The sequence below is a fragment of the Grus americana genome, chromosome 5 (genome assembly GCF_028858705.1).
Source record: "Grus americana isolate bGruAme1 chromosome 5, bGruAme1.mat, whole genome shotgun sequence".
Lineage (NCBI taxonomy): Eukaryota > Metazoa > Chordata > Aves > Gruiformes > Gruidae > Grus > Grus americana.
In genome coordinates, this window is record NC_072856.1 from 36,396,538 (window position 1) to 36,423,126 (window position 26,589).

Genomic DNA, 26,589 nt, shown 5'->3' on the forward strand with positions numbered 1-26,589 from the left:
CCAATCCTATACCTCCCAGTAGCTGCTCAGGCGTGAAAAGAAACCAGCTGAAATAACAGATTTGGTAAACTTATTTCCAGTTATTCGACAAGCCTAATCTATACACTTCGATTTTGTTCAGAAAAGAAGCTATACATATAATTTTAGTTCTGCTTCACAAAGATTTGTTCACAAATGTCAAAAAAGTTGAATTTTCTGTAAGGGAGAAGTCACTCAACATTGATTTTCCACATTTCTGTAATGTCTTCTCTTTTCACTGCTGAAAGGAGGAGAAACTTGTAGCCTGTGGGAAGCATTCTGTCCTTCTACAGCAAAGGAAACACATGTTTTTATTTGGGTTATATTTTTGTTGTCCTAGAGTGGCAAAACCCAGGCTTCTTGCTAGCATTGCTTGAGGGTAAAACCCTGGTATTAAGGACCTGTAAGGGTGCTCAGTGGACCACTCAAAATGTCTCAGAGAGACACTAACCAGTGCCTTATTTTCCAGAGAAGCTTTTCAGGATAAGCTGTATGAGAACACTAACACAGAGAAATGCTCAGAAAAATGCTACCTAAAGTGCTAAAACCAAAAAACAACATACAAGGATAGAAAGCTAATACACTTCAAAACATAGATAGATATTATACTTTTGGCAGTAAAACCAAGAAAAACCCCAACCAAATAACAAAATAATTAATGCAAGAAAACTACAGTTTTAAAAAGGTAGAGCAGAGAAGGAAAGAGAGGAGAACATCCTCTAATTAGACAACTAAGCTTATCAGTTTTCCCCTACTTAACCACAGCTTACTCCAGAAAAAGGAGAATAAAAGGCCCCCCAGGAAATTACACTATTCTAAACCTTATCCCTCTAAATTCATGTCTTGTTCTGGAATAGCTTCCTTGAATAGACCTGTTCTCCATCCAGAATTCAACTAATAGATGAAGAAGAGCTTGTGTTTTCCACCTTGCATCAGGGGAACAAACATGGACATATTCTCCCTTTCCAGGCAACCATAACAGAGAAATAAAAGGTAGTGAATTCCTGCACTGTCAACCTAGGGAGTTCAAAGAAAAATAAAACTGGTTTTGTATCAGTGACAAACACAGAACATGCTTGCACAAGCATCTCCATTACACTGTGCAGAGCACCCTAAGTATATGATGTAAGATACTTAAAAGCACGTGGTAAGGCAACACTACTTCAGCGTCTTCTGAAATCTTTTCGAAAAAGTCCTCTTCACCCCCAAACAACCTCCAAACAGAGAAGCATCTAATCCCATAACAAGATTCCCTCAGCCTGCTTGTAGCCAAGAGGCTGGGGTGGAGGTATGGTCACGGACTCAATTTTCAGTGCCCCAGGCAAATGCTTAACTGATTTCTGCAAATCCTCCATTACCTAACCCGGGGTTGTTAGCATGCACGATTCTTTTCCATCACCATAGTAACAAAGCACGTACATTTTAAGGTGCATATGGGGGCTCTTCTAGAGGATGTGTCAAGTTGAATACAGCTAAGACAATATAAAATATTTTAAGCTAGACCCGTTCAGTACAAATACAGAAAGCATGAAAGTGCTGTGCTAGAGATCATCACAGGACTGTTTAAGCAGTGGTTACACATCCATTAAAAAGTTTTCTGGAGGCTGAAAGAAGATGAAGCAAAATTCAAGCCTTAATGCATAAAAACAGCTGTGTAATAACGGCCTGATTTTAGACACTCCTTCAGGAACCACAGAGCAGAACAGTAAAAAATTTTTAAGAACAATACACTTTACCTACCAATTGAAAAAAAAGAAAAAAATAGGTAGGAAAAAAGATCTCATTAGAAAAACATATTCACTGATTAAGAAATGACAGGCAACTGGCATTTTCATTTCAATGAGATCTGCAAGCACTTTGCACTTACATGCCCGAAGTATGACACTATTCCTGTAGGATACAGGATTGACACCACAGAAACTCAGGCTCAATGGTAATCCATATGTTAGGTGCCTCCACAGCAAATATGCCCATACATGTCAACAGCCTAACTGGCACTCTGCGACTAGCATGCTAGACACACATATCCCATAGTGGCATGACTACTCATAACAGATGTCATTATCGCCTTAAAAGAACCAAACCAAAAGCAAGTTCAACATAACAAATACATTATTCCCTCAAATTAAATTCTCATACTACACTAGAGAGAGCTTCCAAATTGGGGGGGAAAAACCCTAACACCAAAACCCCAACTTTCAGATAAGGATTAAGAAAAATCACACTAGCAGAAAGAATATAAGAAACAGCCCACTACAAGCCTGGATAGAATTACAGCAATATTACCAACATCTGAAATACTCCTATAGTTGAAATCTGAAGATTAAGGAGTAAAACCAGACTAAACTGAAGAAACAAATGAACAAAACCCCTAACAAACTTGTAAGAACACTGCTTTACTTTTCAATATTAGTATTTATAGAATTTTAACACTTATTAAGATGCAGTCTTCAATTACACAGCACCACCTGTGCATGATCAGAAGGTGCAGTCCTCCTCTCTGCCACAGGATGAGCAGCAAATGAGGCAAGGGGCTGAAAAAGAGACAATGGGCCTTTCCTAGTACTGAAGGTTTCAGAGAAGAACCCAGGCAATCTGATTATATACCTGGCTCTTGTCTCATCATCAAAATCAAAATTCATACCCCCTGGCCACACGGATTATATTTGCACAAACAATCTCAGATCTCAAGCCTGAAAATTCTCAAGTATATCATTTTACAGCTTTGCATTCCCTTGGCACACTCATTATGTACTACTGGTACCAGCAATGATAATTTCTTCTACAGTTTTGTGGTTTTTTTTCTTAAAATCTTGCAAAATTAAAGTCAGAGACAGTAACCTCAAAAAATGTTTGCATAACAACAGTAGCACAGATCAGTAACATTTGAAATACAGGTGGAACTTGTAATGAAACAGATAATTGCCCCCTGAAGAGTGCACAAACACACCTATCCTAAGTCTACCCTACTAGGAAACTTCCAATCTGCTCCCTTTAGGGCCAAGAATAAAGATCAGTCATTAGCACCAGCAACTACTGCTTAAAAACATACAGGTTTGGTACATAAGGTCAGCCACTTGCGTAGATTAAAAAAAAAATAGGATTTCCCATTTTAAATGTATAGGCCTCAACTGTAAATTCTGAATTAGTTTCTTTGCACCTTTCAAAAATGTGTTCCTGTTCAAGGCTCAACATGTATCAGCCTCGATCACAGGCTTCATACTAAAGCATGTTGTACTGGGGTCCAGAATAAGCATGCCATGGACAAATACATACCCAGGGCACAGAGTACTCGTCTGAAAGGCTGAAAAGTTTCTAGGAAGCTACATAAAAATTCTTAAATCAGAGCAGGCTCTGTACTCCCACCTTTCACTACCCTTCCTTAATCCTTTCAAAAGGTTAAAGAGAGAGAAATCACTTGTGCCCTCAAGATTTATATCACTTCACCAAAACAGTTCTGCACAATTTCTGAAAGAAAAAAATCCCAGGCAGGAATCCTCACTGCGAGTTACATCTTACCAATTCTGGGTTTATTTAAGGAAGGCAGTCAGTCTCAGTAACAATTTTTAATAAACCCAACACTAGTTTTCAGTAATGACGTGTTTTGTTAATTAAATTCTTGATACTTCTTTTTGCTACACTTGTTTATTCACAGCATTCGACTTTATAAAAACTGAAATAAATCAGTTTCATTTTTGTTTTGACAAACTTCAGTTAGTGTCACAACTCATCAGTACAAGTCAATGAAAAAGGGGTAATTGTCAACAGCCGTCAGATCATCTTGGGGAAGACCTATTTATTTGGTACTGTTTTTCTGGATTTAAAAAAAAAACCCACCCCAAAAAACCCACCAGACCACTCTTCCATGGGTTTTAATGACACCTGCTCTCGCAAACCATTCAAGCCAAATATCAGCTCACAGAATTTCTTTAGGGGTTCTGAACAGGTGAGTGACTCGCTGCAGCAGAAGTATGGATTACAAGACTTCCTCACCTAACTAAAATATCGCAAACAGCAGTAGTCAAAATTTTCAAACACAAGAATGAATACATGTCGGGGGGGAGGGGGCGGAAGGAAAAAAAAATCCTTTGGCACCTCATTTTTAAGAGAACACAGTTTAGATGTTTCAACAGTACACATTTGGGGAATTCTTGTGTAGCACACACATGAAAAATATTTTCTTCTGAATGGAAATTTGTTATCAGGCAGCAATGCAGAATGGAGCACAGAAACTGCTGAAGTTTCTATGGCCTATTTTCCCTGTTTGAATTGAAGTGTTTACTGTCATATGACACTGAGTTCTTAGAGAAAAAATGCTTGTGATCTCCTTGCATTTATCATCATTATATTGGGACTTGTATTATTATTAGTTTTCCCCACCCTATTTGGGGCATTGAGAATTAGGGCCTGCAACTATGTGTAGCAAGTCAGTTATTATTTAATCGGAGCCACATTTATAAACAATTTTAGTACTGAAAACACTTAAATTCACATTTTTTGTCCCTTAGCATATTTGTGGTCATTTGGGGTTTTTTTAAATTCTTTTCTTGTCATATGTAAGAAAAAAACAGTGAATATAAAGCACTGAATATAAATAAATGAGTATACATTCTTTTAACAAACTGGTATTACAGATATCAGCATGAACATTATGTGAAAGACAAGCTTGAAGAGATGTGACAACACATGCACTTAAAATGTCTGCTTACTTCCTACAAGTAAGTGCTGTTCAATACCACCATAGTCTTAGAGACTGATTCCTATTACAGATATTTTTCAAGTAGGAGGGATACCATGTTTACCCTGGTACCATATACTGTAAAATATGTTACCATATACAACATGATACCACCTCGTGTACGAGAAAAAACACAGGGAGTAGTGCCAGCCAACAGATTTTACTAGATCATAGTCTAAGGACTAGCAAAAAAAAAACCCCAAACCCCAAAAACCTTCTCTTACAGAGCACAAGAAAAGTAAGTGCAACAAAAGTATGTATTGCTATTGTCTTAAGTCTAGAAATACACATTAATACAGCATACAAAAAGAGCATCCAGTCCCCCTCCTCCTCTCAAAAAACAACCATTGCTGAAGATTATTTCTGCTGAATACCAAGACTGGTTGGAGGACACACCTAACAAAGTATCAGAAAGTATAAAAAATGTTGCAAATATATTTACATCTTATTGAATTTTAATTTGGAATATTTGTACCACATTAGTGACCAATAATTAAATAAATACTTCATAACTAGAAGTACTTTCAGAAAGAGAAATGAATATTTTCAAGGGAGGGAAAGGAGGAACAAATTTTATAGTTTCAGAGACCATTTAATTTTTGTTTACAACCAATTCCAGTCATTCAGTAATTGTGCAAACTGTGCTAGTTAAAATTTGCTTGCTTAAATGTTGTTGCACGTTAGAACCAAGAGGAAAAAGACAAAGATAGTTTCTTTATGGGTATATTGAAAAGGAACTGGGATCCTCAACATGGCAACTCCCAGCCATCTTTCAAATTCCTTTAAGGAAGCTGCAACATGTTCCAATCGAGAAAGAAGAGTACAAGGGAGAAAGCAGACATTTAAACATTAGAACAATACCATTTAAGACAACATACATTGTATGCCATATCATCGTTACTTTTTTTAATCAGGGGAGTAAAAACCAAAAAAGACAAAAGTATTTCCTTTGTCTCTTTTTTAAACTTGCGTCAATAATCCGAGAAGTATTTTTTGTTTCTGGTGTTTGTCATATCCCATCAAGTCATCAACACATACAATTTCTCCAGATATACACAAGAATGGGTAAAAACCAAAAAAGTCAGTGTTTAGCCTAAAACACCACCAGGAATGCCCTCAGCTTTAATCCTGTGATTTCCAGTCCTGTCAAGATACATTCCTTTTAAGAAAGGTCTCTAGTTTTGAAACATATGCTGACGCCCTCACTGCCACTTTAACACTTCAAGAACGTTAAATTTTAAATGAACAAACAAGGGAAACATTCATCATTTTTTAATTAAAATATTATCGCTGGCTCCAGTTATGCTGAAACATCCAGAAAGCATTTTTCTGCAACACCACAGTAATCAAGGAATGTTGCTAAGGTGAACCTTTTTTTTTTAAATAAAAAAAATAAACAAAACCTCCCTGACTCCCAGATTATGTAACATGAAAATTCAGTTTCACCTTCAAAGCAGTGTTGCCTACATAAAGCCAGAGACGGCAAGAGACAGCAAGAAGCAGTTCATAAGACTGGAAAAGCCTCCCCGGGACTCTATAAAGAACCATTCCCCCAAAAGAAAATATATCAGAATTGCAATGATTTTATATAATCATTTGGTTTACAAGATGCTTTACTTAAGAAAAAAATAAAATTCTTACTTCTTTTTACAAATTCCTTAAACTAAGGGATGAAGAAGTCCAAAGTCTATATATGCCCTAAATAGCAGAAAGAAAATTAGCCTGCTGAAAAGTGTTAAAATCCTCCCAGAAGTAATAAAACCAAACTAGTTTACTTTCTGCAATACGATTTCACGTTCACCTTTCAGTATTTGGACTTGTAATACAAGGAGTTCTGAAGCACAAATGAAGTACAAACAGTATTTTCATAAATTCCAAAGAAAGATGTGAACACATCAAGTATTTTATTTTTTAAATGTAGTTCAGCTTTACTTTTTCAATCAACACTTGAGACTGTTTATAACATCATAATCTAGAAGCTGTTAAGCACACAGCATTAATATACACTCCATGTTTCTTTAATTTATAATCTCTTGAATTAAATTATCTAGGAAAATCAGTATAAGATTACCTATATTTATACAGCTAAACAATTAGCATATGACAGTCTGAATCTGTATAAATACAGTGAATAAAACCAACTCTGAATGTAAATCAAAAGCACAAGCATTCCCTGAAAAAGAAAGAGGCCACCTGCATTACAGAGGAAAGTAAACAAGCCGATAAAGCAGTGCTCCTACTTTTCAATAGCAGCAACTCAGACTCCATCTTAAGCTTGTCATCATTCATCCCTAACTGAATGGGGACTACATACCGTAACAATTACTCTGTTTTACCTCACACTGAAATTCAGTAGCATTTCTAGACAACAATAAAATCTGCCACCAAAACAGGAATTTGGTACAGTGCTTGCTGACCTGCCTGCTATGACATTATTACGTTAAGTTGCATGAACAGCAAATTGACCCGTGAGTCCACAAATCCCACTAATTTAAAAACTGCCAGCAACACCACATTGTTCGTGCTGACCACACTGACTGCAAAACACCACTGAGGGGAAAAAATTAAAGTATCTGGAGGTATAGAAATGCTCTCATTTAACTAATATGTAATTGAAAAATACAGTAACATCATTACAAGAACAATGTAAAAATCACCAATGAAGATTCATCTGCGGCAATCCGAATTTTATAAGGCTGCCTTCCATATGTTCACGACTGACAAGAAACCTAGTAGTCCTTAATGCAGCTTTTTAATTAATCTTTCCCACCACCACTGAGAATTTAACATGATTAACTGAGGTCAAACTCCAGACACCGCAAATATTTATATCTCACTCCATAAAATGAAGTTTTATAAACAAAGATTAATGCTCAATTACCAGAATATTCCTGGTAGCCACAATGACAGAAAATGCATTGCAAAGTACCCGTATTCACCCTTATATGCCGAGGGATTTGTTAATGAATTCAAGGCCATTGATACCATCAATTACACTGATAAATGAAACAGTGAAATTTTAATATATGATGAATTTCAATTTGTAGATCTGCCCTATTTTCACAAACCATTCATTTGGAGTTTTAATCATACTTCCCAATCATTTAAAAGTGACGCTCTTGTGCTACGTGCAAAATCAACCAGAGAGGAACGACGACTCCGGCCTCGCCAAAAATGCTGTCAAAAAAAGCAAATGAAACCAAGCAGAGAAATAATTTTCTTTTCTTCTGATATTGTAATAAACAATGTAAAAAAAAAATCTCTTCTTCGAGAAAAAGTGCTGTTGATAGTGCTTTGTAAAGTTATGCACATTTAGCTCTATAACAACACTGAATTAACTCAAACCACATAATTTATGTGAGCTTTCCCTTCTCATTTTAAGTAAAGATTAGTAAACTTTCAGGTATTCTCTTAGGTTACACTAACAACAAAGCCTCCTTCACTAAGAATCATCTTAATTTGTTAAGATAATGAAATCGTGTATTCATGAGCAGTGAACATCACCATTTTAACACTGGCAACCACAAAACAGTTATATGAAACATATATTGTCTGCTTCATGGATTCTTCACCACTGAGTTTCATTCCATTTTACTTTATGAAAGATGTAAAAATATTTAAAAATCAAAGTTAATACCCAGACCTCTAAACAGTTTATGCCACAGTAAAAACACTTCTCTGTTATTCTGATATTTCTCTGTATTTCTGATATTTCAGAATAACAGCCACGGCATAGGTTAAGGAGAAATGACTATAGCTAATCTGCCGTAAAATTCTCAAAGTAAACAGAAAAATGAACTGCACTGCTGATTTCTATCAATTTAGTTGTCTTCACTGTTACCTGTATTTTACGGTAAGACAACATTTTCAGATGTCTCATTAGGTACGACTGACTTCCTTCTACACCATGTTGATATCTTGCAGATATAAGTCAGTATTGTTCAATAAAATGTAAATTACCCCAAATGGATTAACATACTGTCTTGAAAACACGTTCGTAATAATGAATTTGATTTTCAGTATTTTATATTTGAGTCATTATTTCTGGAGGGAAAAATATTTCAACGTTTTCTGAATAAAAACTCTTCTCTGCTTAAACGTTAGACAGTACAGCGAGAAGGTACTTCCGAACTAAGGCTCCTTCACAGGAAAAGGACAAACACGAGCCATAAAAATGACTCCCGCCCCCCCATCTTTGCAGTAACTTCCCCTGCTCGCAGCCATAAGCCCTTTTTCTGCTGCCCTCTCTGATAAACCTGCCGGCCTGGCTGCCTCTCCCTTCCCATGCAGGTCTGATGTGCGAGGCTGCTGAATGCAGACACTGTACTGCACTGTGAATGGACAGCCAGGTATTTTATGAATGGAGCGGATCACGTGCTCCCAGCACCTCCCCGAGCTGATATTTCCCACATAACTGTGTCAACAAGCAGCGAACAGCACATATTAATACAGCAGGTCCTGGGGACCTTCCTCCGCCAGCCGATGGCTGCAGGCTGGTCCTTAGCACAGGAGCAGCAGCTCCGGGCACTCTACAGGGCAGGTTCTGCCGCAGGTCAGCGGTGATGACAGCATTTTTTTTTCTTTTTTTTTTTTTTTTTATGAATGGAGATTGTGGTATGCAAATGAGACCGATTCACAAAAAAGGAAACATGGCGGCGGCCCCGACTCCCGGCCCCGCGGGCGCCGCCGCGGCTCCCGCCCGGCCCGCTCCGCTCCCCGCTCAGCGCCGCGGCCGGTAGCGCGGAGCTCCCCGGGCCCCGCTCCCCCGCGGGGCTCTGCCTGCGCTGCTCCTCGGGGATCAAACCTCCCTGTTTTGGGGAGCGCAGGGGAGGGTGCGCAGGCTTTGCCCAGAGGAAGGCAGCGAAATGGGAAATCCGTCTTCCCTGCCGGAGCAGACCCGTCCGCACCCTGTCAGTCGGGCTGCTCTTCGCCCACCTACCGCTACCTACAAATACAACGGGCTCAGCGCTCCCTCCCCATCGCCATGGCCGCGGCCGTCACCCGCATCATTCATAAAATCAGCCTGAGCAAACACCGACATCGCAAATCGTAACGCTAAAGCTCGGAGACTGTAGCGATCAACCATAAGCTTCCCGATAACAGAAAAAGTTTCAAAATACTTTATATTTGGTTTTCAATGCCATAAAGAACTCTGATGGTTTTCTGAGAAATATTTATCGCCTCCGACCCAAAATGTATTTCAAAGACAGATTACATGCAGGGGGGATACAGCCGCACACACACATTTTCCTCTGGATTTCCTTCAAACCAGTCACATTAAAAACATTAAGAGATCTGTGAACTGTCCCCTTTCCTTTTTTTTTAAAAAAAAAAAAAGTCCCAAGTGCTCATTAAAAGAGAGAGAGAAAAAAAAAGGCTTTAGGGTAGGTTTAAGCTGTATTTACACTGACTGACTCATCCAATTAAAATTCAGGAGCAGTTTCCTGCAGGATGAAGCTCCCACACACTAGTTTCCATGTGAAATATCTACAAGTAATAGGATATTATCAGAGGTGGTACGTGCCGATACCTCTTTGGGCACTCAAACCCCATCTTCCCCCTCCAAGACACCATCGTTACCTGCACCGTTTTCTGTCGGGCTTTAATTAAACCACGATTTTCTGGCCGCTGGCTCGTAGCCCTTCTAAACCGAGCTCCTTCACAAAGAGGGAGCTTCTGGGCTTGCATGTACGCGAGCAGAAATGCGCAGTACGCGCACGGGGAGGCCAGGACACGTACGTGCGCGGGCAGAGGCCCCCGCGGGGCGCGGAGCCGGGGGGACCCGCCGAGCCCCAGCCCGATCCCGAAGCGGAGGGGAGAGCCGCCGCCGCGGCGAGGGGGGAACGGCCGCTTACTCGTTGTTAGAAGTCGCCGTCTCTTCGCTCATTTTCTCCTCACCGCGATCCGACAGGGAGACGGAGCAGCACCGACGCAGCCAGGGCGCAGCCAGAACTCACCAGAAACTTCACCATTGTTACCCCCCCGGTCTGCCGCCCCCGGCCAGGGCACGGGCAGTGTTTTGAAGTGAGGGAGAGGGAGGGGGGAAACGGGGGCGAAGCGATCTTTATCCTGAAAACACGAAATCCCGTTGTCCGGCGCTGGAGCGTATTTCCCCCTGTCTTTAGAGATGATGATGATGATGAAGGTAGTGGAAACAGCAGCAGCAACAACCACGGATCTTCTGCTCTCGAGCTGCTCGCAGTTAAGCGGTAACAGAGTGGTGGAGACAAGGGAAGGCTCCCCGCCGCAAAAAGCTGCACCGCACCGTCCTCCCGCTGCAGCTCATCTCCCGCTGCAGCCGCCTTCGCTCCTGCCCTCCTCCTCCTCCTCCTCCTGCTGCTCTCGGCCGCCTCCCTGCCCGCCCGCCTCCCGCGCCCAGCCGGGGCAGGCGGCGGCGGCGGCAGAAATTCCTCCAGACACCGGAGCCGCCACAGGCCGGGGCAGGCGAAGGGGGGGGGAAGGGGGAAAGGGGGGCAGAGCGGCTCGGCTGGGCTCTCCCACCCCCTCCTAAAGCGACGCCGAGCACTGCGGAGGGAGGACGAGCCGGCCCCAAGGAGAAGGCTGGTGACGGGGGGAGGGAGGCGTTTTAAACCAGCCTGGGGGTGGGAAGGGGGGGGACGGAGGAGAGAGAGAGGATGCGTCACGGCTGTTTGTGTGAGGAGAGGAGCGAGGAGGGAGGGGAAGAGGAGCCGCCGGGGCGAGAGAGGAGCCCCCGGCCGCAGGACGAGGGGGAGAGGGGGGAGAAAGCCCGCGGGGAAGTTCAGCGGCAGCGCTCCCTCCCCAGCAGCAACTCCATTAGCGGCCGCCGCCGCCTCGGCTCCTCGCAGCCGCCTCCGCCCCCTCCTCACAGGAAAACTGGGCGGAAGCGTTACTTCAAGCTCCTTCCGCCACCACAGCTTGATCCAAAATAACCAAGGGGGAAAGGGAGGAGGGACAAGAGGGAAGAGCGAGGAAGAAAGCAACCCCCTCGCCCGGCGCCCGCCACCCTCCCCACGGCGCCCGGCGGCTGCCCTGCGCTCGAGTTCCCTGAAAGTAGTTCCCTCCCCCCCTCGGCGCTGCCTCACGCGCTTCCCGAGGAGCTGCCGCCGCACACGCACGCACGGCGACGCGGAGGGATACGCGAGCTGCCCCAGCGTCGTTCTCCTTCCTGCTCCGAGGGCGCGGGGCAGGGAGCTCGGGGGGCGCCGCGGCAGTCCCTCCCGCCCCGGCAGGCCCTCCCGCCCCGGGCGCCGTCGGACCCGGCCTAAAGCGGGGGTGCAGGGCCAGCGGGACCGGCGGCCCTTGGTCGGCGCGGGGGGCGCAGACCCCTGGGTCCGCCGCCGTGGGCCGAGCCGGGGCGGGCGGCCCGGGGTGTGGCGGGAGCGGGCCTCTGGCGGAGAGGAGGCCCGGCTCGGCGGCGGCCTGCAGCGGCCGGGGGGCTCGGGGCGGTCGCGGCTGAGCGCCGGCGGGTCTCCAGGGGGCCGTGCCTGGGCGCCTCCCCCTGCGGGCTGCGTTTCCACTCCTGTACTTTTTGAAGCCGAAGTGAGTGTAAACGCCAAGTGTGCGGCAGCCTGTGGGGAGTGCGGGTGACACCCGTGTCCCGTTCCCTGGCACCGGCCTCTCCTTCCGTACAGCCCGCCGTTAACCTCCGTGTTCAACAGAAACGCGCCGGTAAAGAAGATGGAGTGGCGAGCCAAGAAATGCCATCATGTTAGCCTGGACCTGCTCTACCTGAAGTGATGCCGTGTGAGGCTGTCACCCGTGTAGCACCTCTGAAGATGGGGTGTGCAGCTCACCACCTCCCTTTGAGAGGGGAGCCCGTGTGTAGTTGGTACCTGAACTCTCTAAATCTGGGAGCGGTTCTAAGCAGGTGATGGCACGGGAGGGTGTATGAAACCCTGACTCGGCCTCTGTCTCGAAACGCACACTGCTGTGGAAGTATTCGTTGTTGATCCAGGTAAGCAGTGAAATCAAGAAGCAGCAGCAAGTGAACCCAAATCCCTTTTCAGGAGCTTAGATGGGAAATGTGCTGCTTGGTCTGATGGAAAAGTGGAGCAGTGTTGCAAACCCTGAGGACTCAAAAATCATGAGTCAGACCATCAAGTAAATTAGATTATAATAAAAGATTATATTGTGGTTTTGTCTGTCGGTTAGATTTTGATTTCTTCCTGCCTAGTCTTTGTATGCGTGCTTGCCAACTGATGCATCTCATTGTCCGAAATTTATGGAATAAAATATTGTGATGCTACTGTGAGAGACATCACTTCCCTCATGCACATTCATTATCCCCGGCTTCTTGTGTACTTCCTCGCTTTTTCACAGCTGGTCTCCAACAGCCTTCTCTGTCAACTCTAATCTTAGTTCAGTTTTTCCTGTAACTGCGGGATTTCTTCCCAACTCTGGTGGTGTCATAAGAGCAGTGATGAGCTGTTCTTTCTTCCGGTTTGAAAAAGATGGGGCAAGCTCCCTTGGCGGCAATAACGTGTCCGATTCCCACGCTACTGTTGGTTGGCTGCTTTTCCCAAGGAAGGGAGAGACTGGAACATGGGAAATCAGGAGAAGGAGTTTTCACCATTTCAAGGGAACCTGGAGTGCCTCGTGTCATCGTATGCCAGACTACAAACTTGCAGCATCTGTTTGAATGCACAGAAGCAGGGCAGTACTGCATTTATTGAGGGTATTTGTTAAGGAAATTCTTCCTTTACGCCTAAGGTTCAAAGTACAATTTGTCTACGGGTCTTAATGGTGTCCAGAGATTTTTCTTGAAGGCTTTTCCTTTTTTTTATGTGATTGAGAATCACAGATTCACAGATTGGTAGGGGTTGGAAGGGACCTCTAGAGATCATCTAGTCCAACCCCCTGCTAGAGCAGGATCACTTAGAGCATGTTGCACGGGATGGCGTCCAGGCGGGTTTTGAGTATCTCCAGAGAAGGAGACTCCACAACCTCTCTGGGCAGCCTGTTCCAGTGCTCGGTCACCCTCACAGTGAAGAAGGTTTTCCTCATATTGAGATGGAACCTCCTGTGTTCCAGTTTGTGCCTGTTGCTCCTTGTCCTGTCCCTGGGCAGCACTGAAAAGAGTCTGGCCCCTTCCTCTAGACATCCACCCCTTAGATATTTATAAGTATTGATGAGATCCCCTCTCAGTCTTCTCCAGGCTAAACTGACCCAGCTCTCTCAGCCCTTCCTCATACAAGAGATATTCAAGTCCCTTAATCATCTCTGTAGCCCTTCGCTGGACTCTCTCCAGTAGTTCCTTGTCTTTTGTGAACTGGGGAGCCCAAAACTGGGCACAATATTCAGATGTGGCCTCACCAGGGCAGAGTAGAGGGGGAGGATAGCCTCCCTCGACCTCCTGGCCATGCTCTTAGTGCACCCCAGGATACCATTGGCCTTCTTGGCCACGGGGGCACATTGCTGGCTCTCGGAAAGCTTGTTGTCCACCAGGACTCCCAGGTCCTTCTCCACAGCACTGCTTCCCAGCAGGTCAACCCCTAACCTGTACTGGTGTCTGGGGTTGTTCCTCCCTAGATGCAGGACCCTACACTTGCTCTTATTGAATTTCATTTGGTTCCTCTTCACCCAATTCTCCAGTCTGTCCTGGTTTTGCTGAATGGCAGTGCAGCCTTCTGGTGTGTTGGCCACTCCTCCCAGTTTTGCATCATCAGTGAATTTGCTGAGGGTACACTCTGTCCTCTTGCCTGGGTCATTGATGTATATGTTGAGTAAGACTGGATCCAGAACTGACCCCTGGGGCACACCACAAGATACAGAACTATAAGAAAATGTTGCAGTGAGGAAAAAGCATATAGAGTTTCAGTCAGGTTTTTATTTTGAGGGGTGGTTAGTTAAAGGATTTTAAACATAAATTTATTTTTATCTTATAGCAGGCAAGAAAAGGCGTGTTTTGTTTCTGGATAGTTTATATTTATTGCAATATTCCTATGGATCAAAATTCCATGTTTCTATAAGAGGGCTCTACCATAAGCATAATGAAGAGTGATAGTACACTGGTCTCACGTTCTCTCTGATAAAGGGCCTATAACACGTTTCAAGAAGTACCCATCTCAAACCTGCCCTCCTAATGCTTGCTTCCTTATCTGGGAATCTTTTGGAGGAAAATTTCCAATTGTTTTGTAAAAACATTTTTTTTTCTAAAAGAGTACACTCAAAAATAGATCAGTTATTCATGGCGCAACCTTATCCAAATACTAAAAATACATTACAAACCCATTTTTGTACAATTTTACAATTCACATGAATCAAATTGAATATATGATGGTCCCCCCCTCAAGCATTTTGAAACTCAGCTGTGGGGGTACGGTATTATTCTACTGCGCGACGAGAATCCTTTCAGAGAACTTCCTGTCTTGTGACTGGCAGATAATGTAACTTCCTGCTAATTTAATTCTCATTTTCTACTGGCTTCAAAGCTGTAATATTTAACATTATGTAAACTAATATTTTTATTAAGATAATTTGAGTAACGTGATCCTGTACAAGAATGCTCAAGAATCAGCTCAGTTTGTCAGATGGTAGTGTAGCTCTATTCAGATGCACCTGAAGAAAAAGACATGACGATGACAAGAAAGAGCATTAATCTGGGGTTTTATTTTAAATTCCTCAAATATATTTAATGTAAAAATGATTTTCATCATTGCAATTCAATAAAGTGCACTGTTTTGTCATATACCACAAATAATTTCAAATCATTTCAGTCTCCTCAAGGTTTTTGTGAGTGTCTTTATTAAGAATAAAACGTGTATTCAGTTGTGAACTGAAACTGTGAGACTCATCCTGCGACTTTTAGTTGTCTGTGTGGAGGCAGTAACGGGAGAAGGGCCCACCGCTTCTTCACCTGTGGTGGCTCTTCAACTTCTGCAAGCAGTCTCATGCTGCGATATGTGTAGCAGAGGTCTTGCAGGCAGTTTCTTTCCCTTCACCTGAATGTCACAAAGAGGACAGAAAATCTGCACGGGTCGGTGCAGATTTTGAAATCGTGTTTGTTTGTTTACCTCTGCCCAGTTTGGAAAGGTCAGAGAACACAATGCTGGAATATTGGTGTCCTTTTGCTGAGCAGCAGTTGGTCTCAGGGCCTCCCAGGTTCGTTTTTTGAAGCAGAAATAAGCGATCAGGTGTTTTCAGTGTAAACGGCTTATTTCAGAAGTATGTGTGAGCCCTGCCTGTGCAAACAAGGCAGAAGCGGGCTAGGCACGGGCAACACCGTTCAGAAACCTCAGACAAATGGCCACTTTGTGTCCCAAGCACCACATGTTTTGGGGTCTTGTCTTCATACATTCTCTGCCTCTTTGCTTTCTGATGTTCCAGACTTTGCAAGCTAAATGTCCTGAGGTGAAATCTGGCCCTCCTGTGTATGAGCTGGAAAAGCTAACTCTAGAAATGAAAGCTTCTAATACTTTTCACTAGAGCTGCTGAGGTGTACTCACTTGTTGGTGTAGGTTCAGGGATGACTCCTTAGCTAGAGACAAGATATGCCCAGTATGGAATAGGACAAATGTAGTTTAAAAATATGATTTTTTACATTGCTTTTTGATGTTTTCCTACATCCAATGCCTACTTTAGTTGCACTTTACAAAAAATAATTTATACCTCAATGGCATTGCTCCACTGTAACATTTTGATAGCCGTGGATCTCTGAGATGTAAGTATTCTCTGGCCTTACTTCCAGAGACCCTTTTAAATGAGGAATGGGGAGGCAACAGTTGCTGCTAAGGGAAGGTGAAGGCAATATATGTAATTAGGAAGCCATGTACGTGGAGAAATCTATGTAAGTGAAATAATAATCTGTATTCTGAATTTCTGTAATTTTCACATGTGTATGCATCCCAAGCTCGTCGGCATTTGTCCTTCTATGGCTAACACTAGTCTTAAAATGCTCAGTTAACCAGGAGTAATTATGATGAGGCAGCAGTCTGCTCTATGTTACAAAACACATTTACTTGACTGAGTGGGACTAAAGCATTTCTCATATACTACTACTGAGTGTAGAGCTAGCATGCATTTGGCCCAATTATTCACCATTCCTTGAAATGGTTCCACGCGTGTCTGTGAACGTCTCTGATGAAAGAGGTGGTCAGGAGTGGCCGTGGAATGTAGCAGGACTCAGTCTGCAGCAGAAGAATTAAATATAGAAGATGTATTAGGGAGGTTAGGTTGCATAATTCTGATCGGCATGGCGTTCACGTCTTAAAATCCATGATAGGATCAGTGGAAGTTAAGTAAAGCCATCCAGATTAGTCAGTCATTGCGGAAGTTAAGTGACCAATTCTTAGTGGAGGTTTTAACTCCTAAATATGAAAGTTTTGAACTCTGCCTCGACAAAACACAGTGATGCTTATACTTGTATCCAGATGCTAATGATAAGTTTACAACAAATGGAGGTCAGATGGACGTTCTGCCATTTTGAGGAAAATCATTAGAGGTCATTTGGGAATTCCTGCTGTAATAGCTTTCATTTAGAATCCTAGCGTGAGTTAAACACGGGATGGTCATTACACACAACTTAATAAGGATTTGGCTAAAAGGAGCTGATTAAATCTACATTACTATTTCAGCAAAGTCAGATTTTGTTAAGTTCTAATGAGAAATCCTGTTATTGCATACAGCATAAAAAAGTTGTTTGTTCTACTTGATGCTACTGTCTCAAAAAATGTTTTCCAGCCAGATACAAAACCATGTTAGAGTCAAATCTGTGTCAATTCTGATGTATTTGAGATGGATCTAAATCATTAGAATATCAGAGTTTCGTAAATTATTCCAGTTACTGATTTATAATAACCTAGAATTGTTTATACTAGATAGAAAACCGCTAGCACTTGCTGCTACGTGTTGGAAAAATGGGGACCCAGGTGGGCAATGGGGGGGTGCACCTTGTGTGTTTTCAGAGGTATCAGCTGTTGTACCTTTGATGTGGCTGATGCGGCTGATGTGCACAGCAATCGCAGTGGTGATCTGTGGTATCAGTTGTTCAGTAACTTTATTCTATCCTTTTCGAACATGCTCACAGGATGTTTTGGGATAAGCATCTGTTTGGTTTTTGTAATACCCTATATGCCTTAAGGTATGGCCACCTAGGGTCAGCATTGCCACTGAAAGAAGCTGCCTCACCTTCCTCCTACTCTGCTCCCTTCCCTATCTTGCACCTTAGGTGGCCCAAATATTTGTGTGTTGAGCAATGAACTGCACTGGGAAATTCACCCAGATTAAAACTAGTGTGGGAAGTAAAAACTGATTAGTCTTCCAGTATTTCCAGTTAACCGTGCAACTAGATAACCACCCATGCTTACCCAAGAACGTATAACATGGAGGGGGGAGCAAGAAAATAGTGGCGCTGCAAAACTGCTTTTTATGGAGGCAGTGGTGATTTGCGCCAGCCTAAAGTGTGGCTTGGTAAAATACCACAAAATTTGGGTAAATAAAAGGAAGAAACCAGACTATCTAAGAACACTGAAAATGACTGCAATCTCATTCGTTTGCTAATGTTTATGTTAAGAAGTAAATATTCGTGAAGAACACACAAAAATCTTAGTTTGAATCTCATTCTAAGTTTAATATAATCTTTCATATGTTTCTTTTATTGAAATTTTTGGCCCGTTATTATCAATAGTCACTTAGAAAATCAGGCCCCAGGATCCTCCAAAGGGAAAGTCCCAAATATATTCAGAAATTACAGTGGTGCCTGCTGGCCAGCAACTGGGGACAGATTCATTGCAGTCATTTCAGTCTGTATAAAATAGGAACCGGAGACACGTTTCTGTTCCATATGCAGAAATGTGTTGTCGAGGGGAAACTGTGGTCTAATGCTCCGAACACAGAATGACCCGTCAGCGTTTCTGCTTCTCCTCCCAGCCCTGCCACCCCTGTGTTGTGCGATCTTTGGCAATTCATATAAAAATCTGCGAGGGTACGGCACGATTGAACAAGGGCTTGTGATGCAGCTGAAGAGATTTCAGCTGAGACGCTGTGGTCAATTGTATGCAGACTTTGAATTCATTTCAGGGCATAGCTGGGAGATTAGTTTCAACCTACCACTGTAGGGAATTAAAGCAAACCTGTTTCTTTTGCAGTAAAACGAACAAGGAGCATTTACATGACTGTTTAATTTGTTCAGCCATGAGGAAGTAGGTTCCTGTATCACTCAACTTCCATAGGAGGACAATTCTTACTCCACCCTGATTTCTCTCACTTCTAGAAATGAGAATGGAAATATCCGCTATATTTTTAAAAGTGCCTCAGAGGTTCAAATGGATTCATAACTCTCTCAAGCTTTTCCACTCCAATAGAAGCAGAAAGGAAGCAGAAATGGATATGCAAGGTCTGAATAGAGTGTTAGCTCAAGTGCAAATGAGTGTTGCACATAGTTTTTACTTCAGAAAGTCGACTGCACGGTACCAGGATTGCAAAGAGAGAACTTGCCTTGCACCACTTCAGGTGGCCAGTTACTCCAATACCTCCTTCCACCATGCTTATTATTGCCATTTTATTGAAATTGTTTAATTTAAAAGAAAGTTAAAACCTGAGACGTTCTGCGTTGCGCTTGTTTCTTTTCCTACAAATGGGCTTGTGCCGCAAACCAGTGTGACAACTAAGCTGTATGCGCCACTATTTCTGGGAGCCACACAGAGTTGTGCTAAATTAACTAATGACATGGTTATAGCATCAAACAAATTCAATTAAATTGTTAATGTGCATGCTGCCTCTTGTAGAAAAACTTTAACTCAGGGAAGGAGAGCAAACATTTAAAACAGCAATATGAACTAATTTAAAAATCAAGAATTCAGTATAGAAGGTGGGGGTTTTTTTTGGTATTTATACTGTATGTTTCCATTCCTCCTTCTTTACTATGAAGCAAATTCATCCTTTTATTAAAAAAAAAAATTGTCTTTCTTCCTAAGTAATGGAGATCCTGAATATTATTTGAGAATTGTAGTGTACTTCAGAGCTGGGCTATTTTTCATTCCAATCACCTAAGAGATTTTTCTTTTGCCCAAGAAGGTCTTGAAGCAAAAAGTCCGCTTGCTTACTTCCCCAATTCCAGCTCATTATGTGTAACCCTAGAAACCCACTGCTTCTAGTTATCGGCACGCAGACCAGGATGTGTCTCTGGTTTAGTGACTAGCTTAGACCAGACACTCAACTTTTAGATGGCTAAACGAACCCTACTTACGAGCACTTTCCATGCTTTAAAGCATGATCAGTCTAGCAAATTGGTATCGTACTCTAGGGTCTCTCAGATCCTGAATTGCTCCGATGTCTCTCAGCTGAGAAATCAAACAAGGTCCTGATTAGCAGTGTTTATTAAAAGCCCCGTGGCACTTTTTTGCCTGGGCTGACTATAGATGGGTAGTCACATCCACAGTTACATAACGAAGATAAACATTTCACAGCATTATAAACTCTCCTGCTGTGAAGCATAAGCCACCCACCAACTGCCTGATTTTAGGAAGAACCCTCTCTATTACATAAGTGTTCAGTATGGGGGTTTCTTGCACCTGCCTCTGAAGCATCTGGTACTTGTCACCTTCAAAAACAGGATTCGAGACTCGATGGACAACTAATCTGAGCCAATCTGGCAATTTTTATGTAACCGAAGGCTCTTTGTGACAGCAGGACGTGTCATAGTTCTCGCTGATGTATCTGCCGACTTCCCAGGGCTATTTAAAATGTGTATTGTATGTTCTTCCTTAAAAGTTCATTTTTAAGCTGCTTGATACAAGGTAATATTGTAGGAATCGCTATACAAATGTGCAATCGAGTGGGACTGTATTCATATGTGTGATTGTGGGTGACTTTTAAGTACATTTCTGTTCATGAAGCAGCAATGAATTGCTAGCAGAGAAAGTGGGAGTGCTATTACATAAGTTGGAGCTATCCAGGATATCTTTAACCCGTTCTCATATGCTTTGTGCATTTTTCCTTTCTTTGCAGCAAGGGCAGAACAGGTGTAACTAGTTAACATCGGCCGTATCTCACCCTAGATTCAACTCCTCCCTACAGCGTGTAGCTGGTGTGGATTCCTGATTGCTCTCACAAGCTACCAATATGCTTGTGAAAGAATTTACACGAGAGATCTGCATCAGGGGATTTTACCATTTATAGGAAGAAAAATTTTAGATACCTTCTATTGAAGTAACAGCTTTGATTTCAAAGCAGTCTTCAACTCCTAGATAGGAAACCTGTTGTTTTTTCCTGAGGGGTCTGGGATGGTAAATGGTCATGTTTAAATCAAAGTATTTTCTTTTAGATCTCACGGATGTCTCTGAGAATTAAGCACACGCATAAAGCTAAGTGCATTCGTGACCACGTTGCGGCTTTAGGATAGTGTAACTTGCCGCCCGTATTAAGACACGTCTAAGCACTTCCTAAACAAAAGTCTCGTAGTGCACAGCAACACAGTGAAACATTTTATTGTGGGACATTAACAATACCATACCTAATTGAAACGTAAGGCTCTTTAAGTAAAAAAATGGCAGCATTAGATGCAGTATACATGTTCCTTGGTAATGATATTTAATATTTTCAAGATCAGATTAATCTGAAGCTCTCCAACCAATAGACTTCGTGAAAAGCTCTCCAAACGTTTCCATCCATCGCCGTGGGTTCCAAATGTATCGGGTCTTTGTCTTTTTCCTGGTTGCACTGATTGCAACTGTCACTGAGTCACACAGCTTGCTTTGGGCCTGCAGCCAAGTTGATTACAACAACAACTTGTGAACCATAAAAAGGTAGTCTCAGATCTCAGAGCGCGCTGCGTTATAAAGAAAAAGGACACGCTAAATCCGTCTGAAAAAGAGTGGACTCAAAAAGCATCTTTGCATCCTTCTCACTACTCTCTCAAGAAAGAAATTAGTTATCAATGGTGAAATTAATGCTTTCGAGACATCACAGGCAGCTACAAATGAAAGAGATACTGAAGCTGTCTGTAGTCTATCAGCAGTCAAGTGCAAAGATCACAGACACACAGGGTTAGGGGCAAATGGGCCAAAATCATTTCTTAGTTACTTTCAGTGTGTTTCAATGTTATTTGTTTCTCAGTAAAAGGACTGCTTACCAGCTGTCTAGGAATATTTGACATCTCCAGGGTGTAAACAATAAAACTAACTATTTATATAGTAACATTTACAGGATAATCTTTTTACAATGGATGGTAAACACACTAAGTAGGAAAGAACTAAGCTGTTGTCTTTTGGGGAAAGCACTATTATTAAAGCACTACTATTAAAAATAATATGACAGCCTTTTTGGATGAGTGACTAAAAAGTTGTCTCCCTATCTCCCACAGCAGAGCGTGGCTCACGTAAATCATTTTGGGGGAAAAAATACTTGAGTTCCCAGTCCTTTAACCCATATATTTTAATTGCATGAATTCAATGGGGGTTGGGTATATAGGTCATTTTTAAAGGTTTCAGTCCATCTGGTGAAACACCAATTTAAAAATGAAGTTTTGCATTAGATAAGCTCAAAGTATTCTATGAAGTAATAAGGAGCAAGACATTCATTTGACTTATGTGGCTCTGCTGACATGAGCACCTGTGTGAAACAGCTTTTCTTCTGTAGCGACGAAACTTTGTGTTAGAACAGCCCAACTCGTTTCTCCTCCATACTCACAGTGGGAAGCTGATTTCTGTCTTCATTCCCTAATTAGGAGAAAACATCTTAACTCCCAGCCTAAATTTATTCATGATCAGATTATACCCACGTGTTCTCATGACAAGACTGTCGGCTAGCTTAATAGTTATTTGCCCCCCTTGATATATTTACAGTCCATCATGGTGTCAATCCCATACTCTAGGTGAACCAGACCACGATCTCCCATTTTCTTCTCATATGCCATGCTCTCCATTTCCAAGGCCAGTTGAACGGCCCATCTCTGCAACTACTTTAGCTTGGATTCATCCTTCTTGAACATGAAACACAGGAACTGTGCAGTATAGCTCATGTGAGGAATTGCCAGGGCTCTGCGCTAATGGTATTAGTCCTTCCATGTCTCTGATACAGCCTATGAATGCATTTCTCTTTTTCTTTGGTTATCTAGCTAAAATAGTTTTGTATCCAGTTAATGTATATACGTCATTCTCCTCCTGAGTTGTTTCTAGCTGAGGAGCTCAGATTTTATAGTGAAACTTTCATTCTTAGTTTCTAAATGCTTGATTTTGGCCTTTGAATTTCACTTCAGGTATCCAGTTTTTCTGCTGCCATATCCTCTGTTGTGATCACTTTGCTTTGTCAGTCCATCTCATAACCACAGATCTATTCTGTGACATGTATGTCCATCGAGATGCAAATAAGACTGATCCCAAGAGCAGTGCTTGAGGAACTCCACGAGCTGCCTCTCCAGCTTGATGCTTTGCTTTCAACATTCAATGAGAAACATCTGCACTTTGTAAGGTGACATGACCACTGCTCCCACATGTACTTTTAAATGAGATTTTAAGATGCATTTTGTAAACAGAAGTAGAGACAAAAGAACTGATTTTTTTTTTTTTTTTGGTCAAAGAGATTAGAATCCTCATTCAAGGCCTTAAAGCTATTTTGGTCCGTCAAAGTTCCCCCTGTTCCCTCAGACTGCTAACATTTGCAGGCTACTCACTGCTCATACAGAGACCATTTTAACAACTTTGGAACACTTAAGGGCAAATAAACAATATTCATATTCAGATTAAGTGTAAAGAAGTATAATCTAATTTTGATGCTTCATTTGATTTAGAATTCAGATTAGAAGGCATCAGAAAACCTACAGCTTGTCTCCCCTTTCATCCAAGTTTGAATAAAAACTATGAACATAAAACTAAAAACCTCTGTGAGAAAGAAGGTCATCAGGTTCATTCAGATCCAGAAATTCAAATACATCTTGGAGCAGTAAGGCAGAAACCATACTTACTGTTTCAGTGTAATCTGCAAATCTCAAAGCTGTATCAGAACTAGCAACAATTTATATAAATCTTTACGGTTTCAGTATACAAGGCAAGACATAAAGACTAAACTAACACCTACTATCTGCTTTCTCTCATTTCTTAGGTTGTAAACTGTTTGAGGTAGGGCTAGTTTTAAGATTATTCTGTTTCCATAGTGCTTAGAAAAATGGGCTCTTATTCTTAGTTGGCACTACTGTAGGAAACACCATTTCTGAAGACGTATGGACAAAAACTGCCCTGTTGTCAATGATTCATGGATAATAGTAATGCTTTACATATTTCCTCTTAGCCTCCACATTCTGTAAAGATTAAAAAAAAAAAAAATCTTCCACTGTAAATAACAAAGTACATGTATTTGCTGTACAAAGAGCAGTGTTCAGTTAATGTAATGACTAAATTCAATTCACAAATATACAAAAAATTTAGTCAGGTTTTAGAAACTATTTTTAATTCTTTCCATCGTACACACAAGCTGCAACACATATGATATGCCATTCCTACATCTCTGATCTGTATAAGAGGAGAAGGGGATTTTAAACCCTATTCTTGATTTTCTGAGATTGATTAAAATGCTTCAGCACAGCTGAATCGTGCAGGTGTAAATTGTCTATGTGTGGGAGGAAGAGACAGAATTGCTTCTCTTCAGCCTGATCTGACTTACACTACAGCAAACAGCCTTTTCTTCTTTACAAAATGTGTGGTAGTCAAGAAGCATCCTGCTCCTCTTGTGATCTGGGGTACTGACAGAGTGTTTCCAGTTATTCATTTGAGATGGGAAATGCAGACAAGTACAATGCAGAACACATGGTTGGAAATGTGCTCTGGGTTTTTAGTGGAATTCTTCCATTGCTAAATCAATCTTCTCCTAAATGTCTGTGAAGTGCCCTTGTTTTTAAGCTGGTTTTCATACACACACACACACACTCATTCCCAGACACACATGCATGTATAGCCATGCACACATACACGTGTGTGCGCAGATATGCATACATACGCGTGCACACATATCTGAGTTGTTCCTGAAAAAGGAAGTGTTTATAAATTAATAAACCTTTTAATCTATTTTTCTTCCATGATACTATACCTACTTGGCAGGCCTTGATGCTGCTGGTGTCAGAGTGTCTACGGGGCTCATAGGCCTGGGCTTCATTCTGCACTACCTGTTGAATGTGCACATAGAGAAGAATAATCCAATAAAGAGTGGAAGTCCAGTAGTGTTTGCAGACAGAAATGGGAGGCACCTACAACTATTATCTGTCCATTGCCCGGAGATGGAGACTAGACTGTAAGTGAGGCACCTAGATCATATGCCTGAAGATACGTGTTGTACGTTTTTTTCTGCTGTGCTTTGCCCAAGGTTGTACCGAGTCTTTGTGGTAAGACCGTGAATTGATTACAGATCTTTTGATTTCAGTCTAATATGTTAACCGCACATTATTCTCCTACTGTTACTAGAAAATGCGTACCTGAAAATGCTGTGTGTCTGAGATTGCTAGGAAGTGTTATTTGGCTTGACTGGCTGTGAATCAATTTAGAACAATAAGAGTGGGCATACTAAAAGCGGATTGGTAAAGCATTTTGGGAATTTAAGAAATTTTAAAAACCCCAAGAGAGAATCAAAGAGTCAAACTTTCTTGGAAGTCAATGGAGAGAGCAGCTGATTGATTGGCATATTTTTTATAGAGAACTCAAATCCACCTAGTGTGCAAGAGCAATTGTTAATGTAAGAGCAAATAACCTTTGTTTTTTCAGTCACTTGACTAGAAAGAAACTTGCTGCTGACAGGACACGGACTGCATGGAGAGCTGCACAGGGTCATCCAGTGGAAAATGCATTTTGAGGTTGTTCTTTGGACTCTTGTCTTTTTAGATTCCTGTCAATGAAGTCTCGAGATACCATCTCTTTGCTGATACACCCTCCTGAATGAATGTAGTAATTACCTCTGTTACAATAGCAAATACCATCTGAGCAGCACTCCTATAACCACAGTTCAGGTTTCAAAACAGAAAAAGTACATTTATCTTCAGGAATGAGCAGGAGTCGAGCAAAACAGTCATTTGGCACATTTGTCTCTTTTATGTCCCCTGATCTCCTGAAACCATCAGACAGATTTTGCTGTGGTGTCTTTCATGGTGTCAATGGTCCGATAGGATAAATGGTCTTTGTTAAAAAGTTTTTAAAAGTCCTGGAAGAGACAAACTGGGACAAAGACATAGTAGAAAGAATCAGTGAGGGCATTTTTCGTGGTCTGGTGCTAAATCTCTTAGTACTTACAAGCTTTCAAAGATCAGCTGCTGTATTTTGCAGTGGAGACCTAGCAATAAGTTTTTGCTGGTTTTTATTAGTTTAGCGTTTATGTAGTTAACATTGACTGTACCAGCTAAGTTGGATTTTCAAGCAATAATCGTGTATGGCCTACTATTCCTGTATGTGTTTTCAAGTGCTATGTCATATGAATCCTACTGGCAGGAATTTTCTGCCTCCACTGTACTACTTTTCTAACAAATGTTACAAATATTCAAACTGCCAAATATGCATGTGTTTACATGTGCATTTTCAATTTTCCTTTTAGAAATGTTAATTGTGTTTTGTATGGCTTACAAAAGATTTGGGATCAAATTTCTGCCTGGTGTGAGAATGTAAAATTATACTACTGGAGACACATTAGCTTATGGCAGCCATAAGTGTATATGAAATGTAAAGAAAACATATTCTTCTAGATGGCGGAAAGTATGCTCTTTGATATCTTCTTCTGCCAACCCAGCAGCGCAAGGGACGTTTCCGGAGGAAAGACATTGTTACTGGGAATATATAGTTACGCAACAATTTGCTAACAAAACACTCTCTTGATCTCGTGATTTAGTTATAAGTTAAGGCAGCCCTGAAGCGATCTGACCTTGGGACCAACAACTTCAAGAC

General features: G+C 41.9%; 2 protein-coding genes across 2 annotated transcripts in view; one reads left to right on the forward strand and one right to left on the reverse strand.

Annotated features, from left to right (window-relative positions):
* SPRED1 (sprouty related EVH1 domain containing 1) overlaps positions 1 to 11,780 on the reverse strand; it is a 63,424-nt gene extending 51,644 nt beyond the window's left edge. Inside the window, exon 1 of the mRNA XM_054827085.1 lies at positions 10,612 to 11,780. Within this exon, the coding sequence (XP_054683060.1) occupies positions 10,612 to 10,643 (32 nt within the window). The 5' untranslated portion in view covers positions 10,644 to 11,780. The remainder of the gene's footprint in view (positions 1 to 10,611) is intronic.
* LOC129206755 (translation initiation factor IF-2) lies at positions 10,884 to 14,878 on the forward strand. Its single transcript, XM_054826554.1, has 4 exons — positions 10,884 to 10,901; positions 10,959 to 10,965; positions 11,136 to 12,277; positions 12,370 to 14,878. Exons 1-4 carry the CDS (start codon positions 10,884 to 10,886, stop codon positions 12,448 to 12,450), a joined length of 1,248 nt encoding a protein of 415 aa, XP_054682529.1. The 3' UTR covers positions 12,451 to 14,878.
* The last annotated feature ends 11,711 nt before the right edge of the window (positions 14,879 to 26,589 follow it).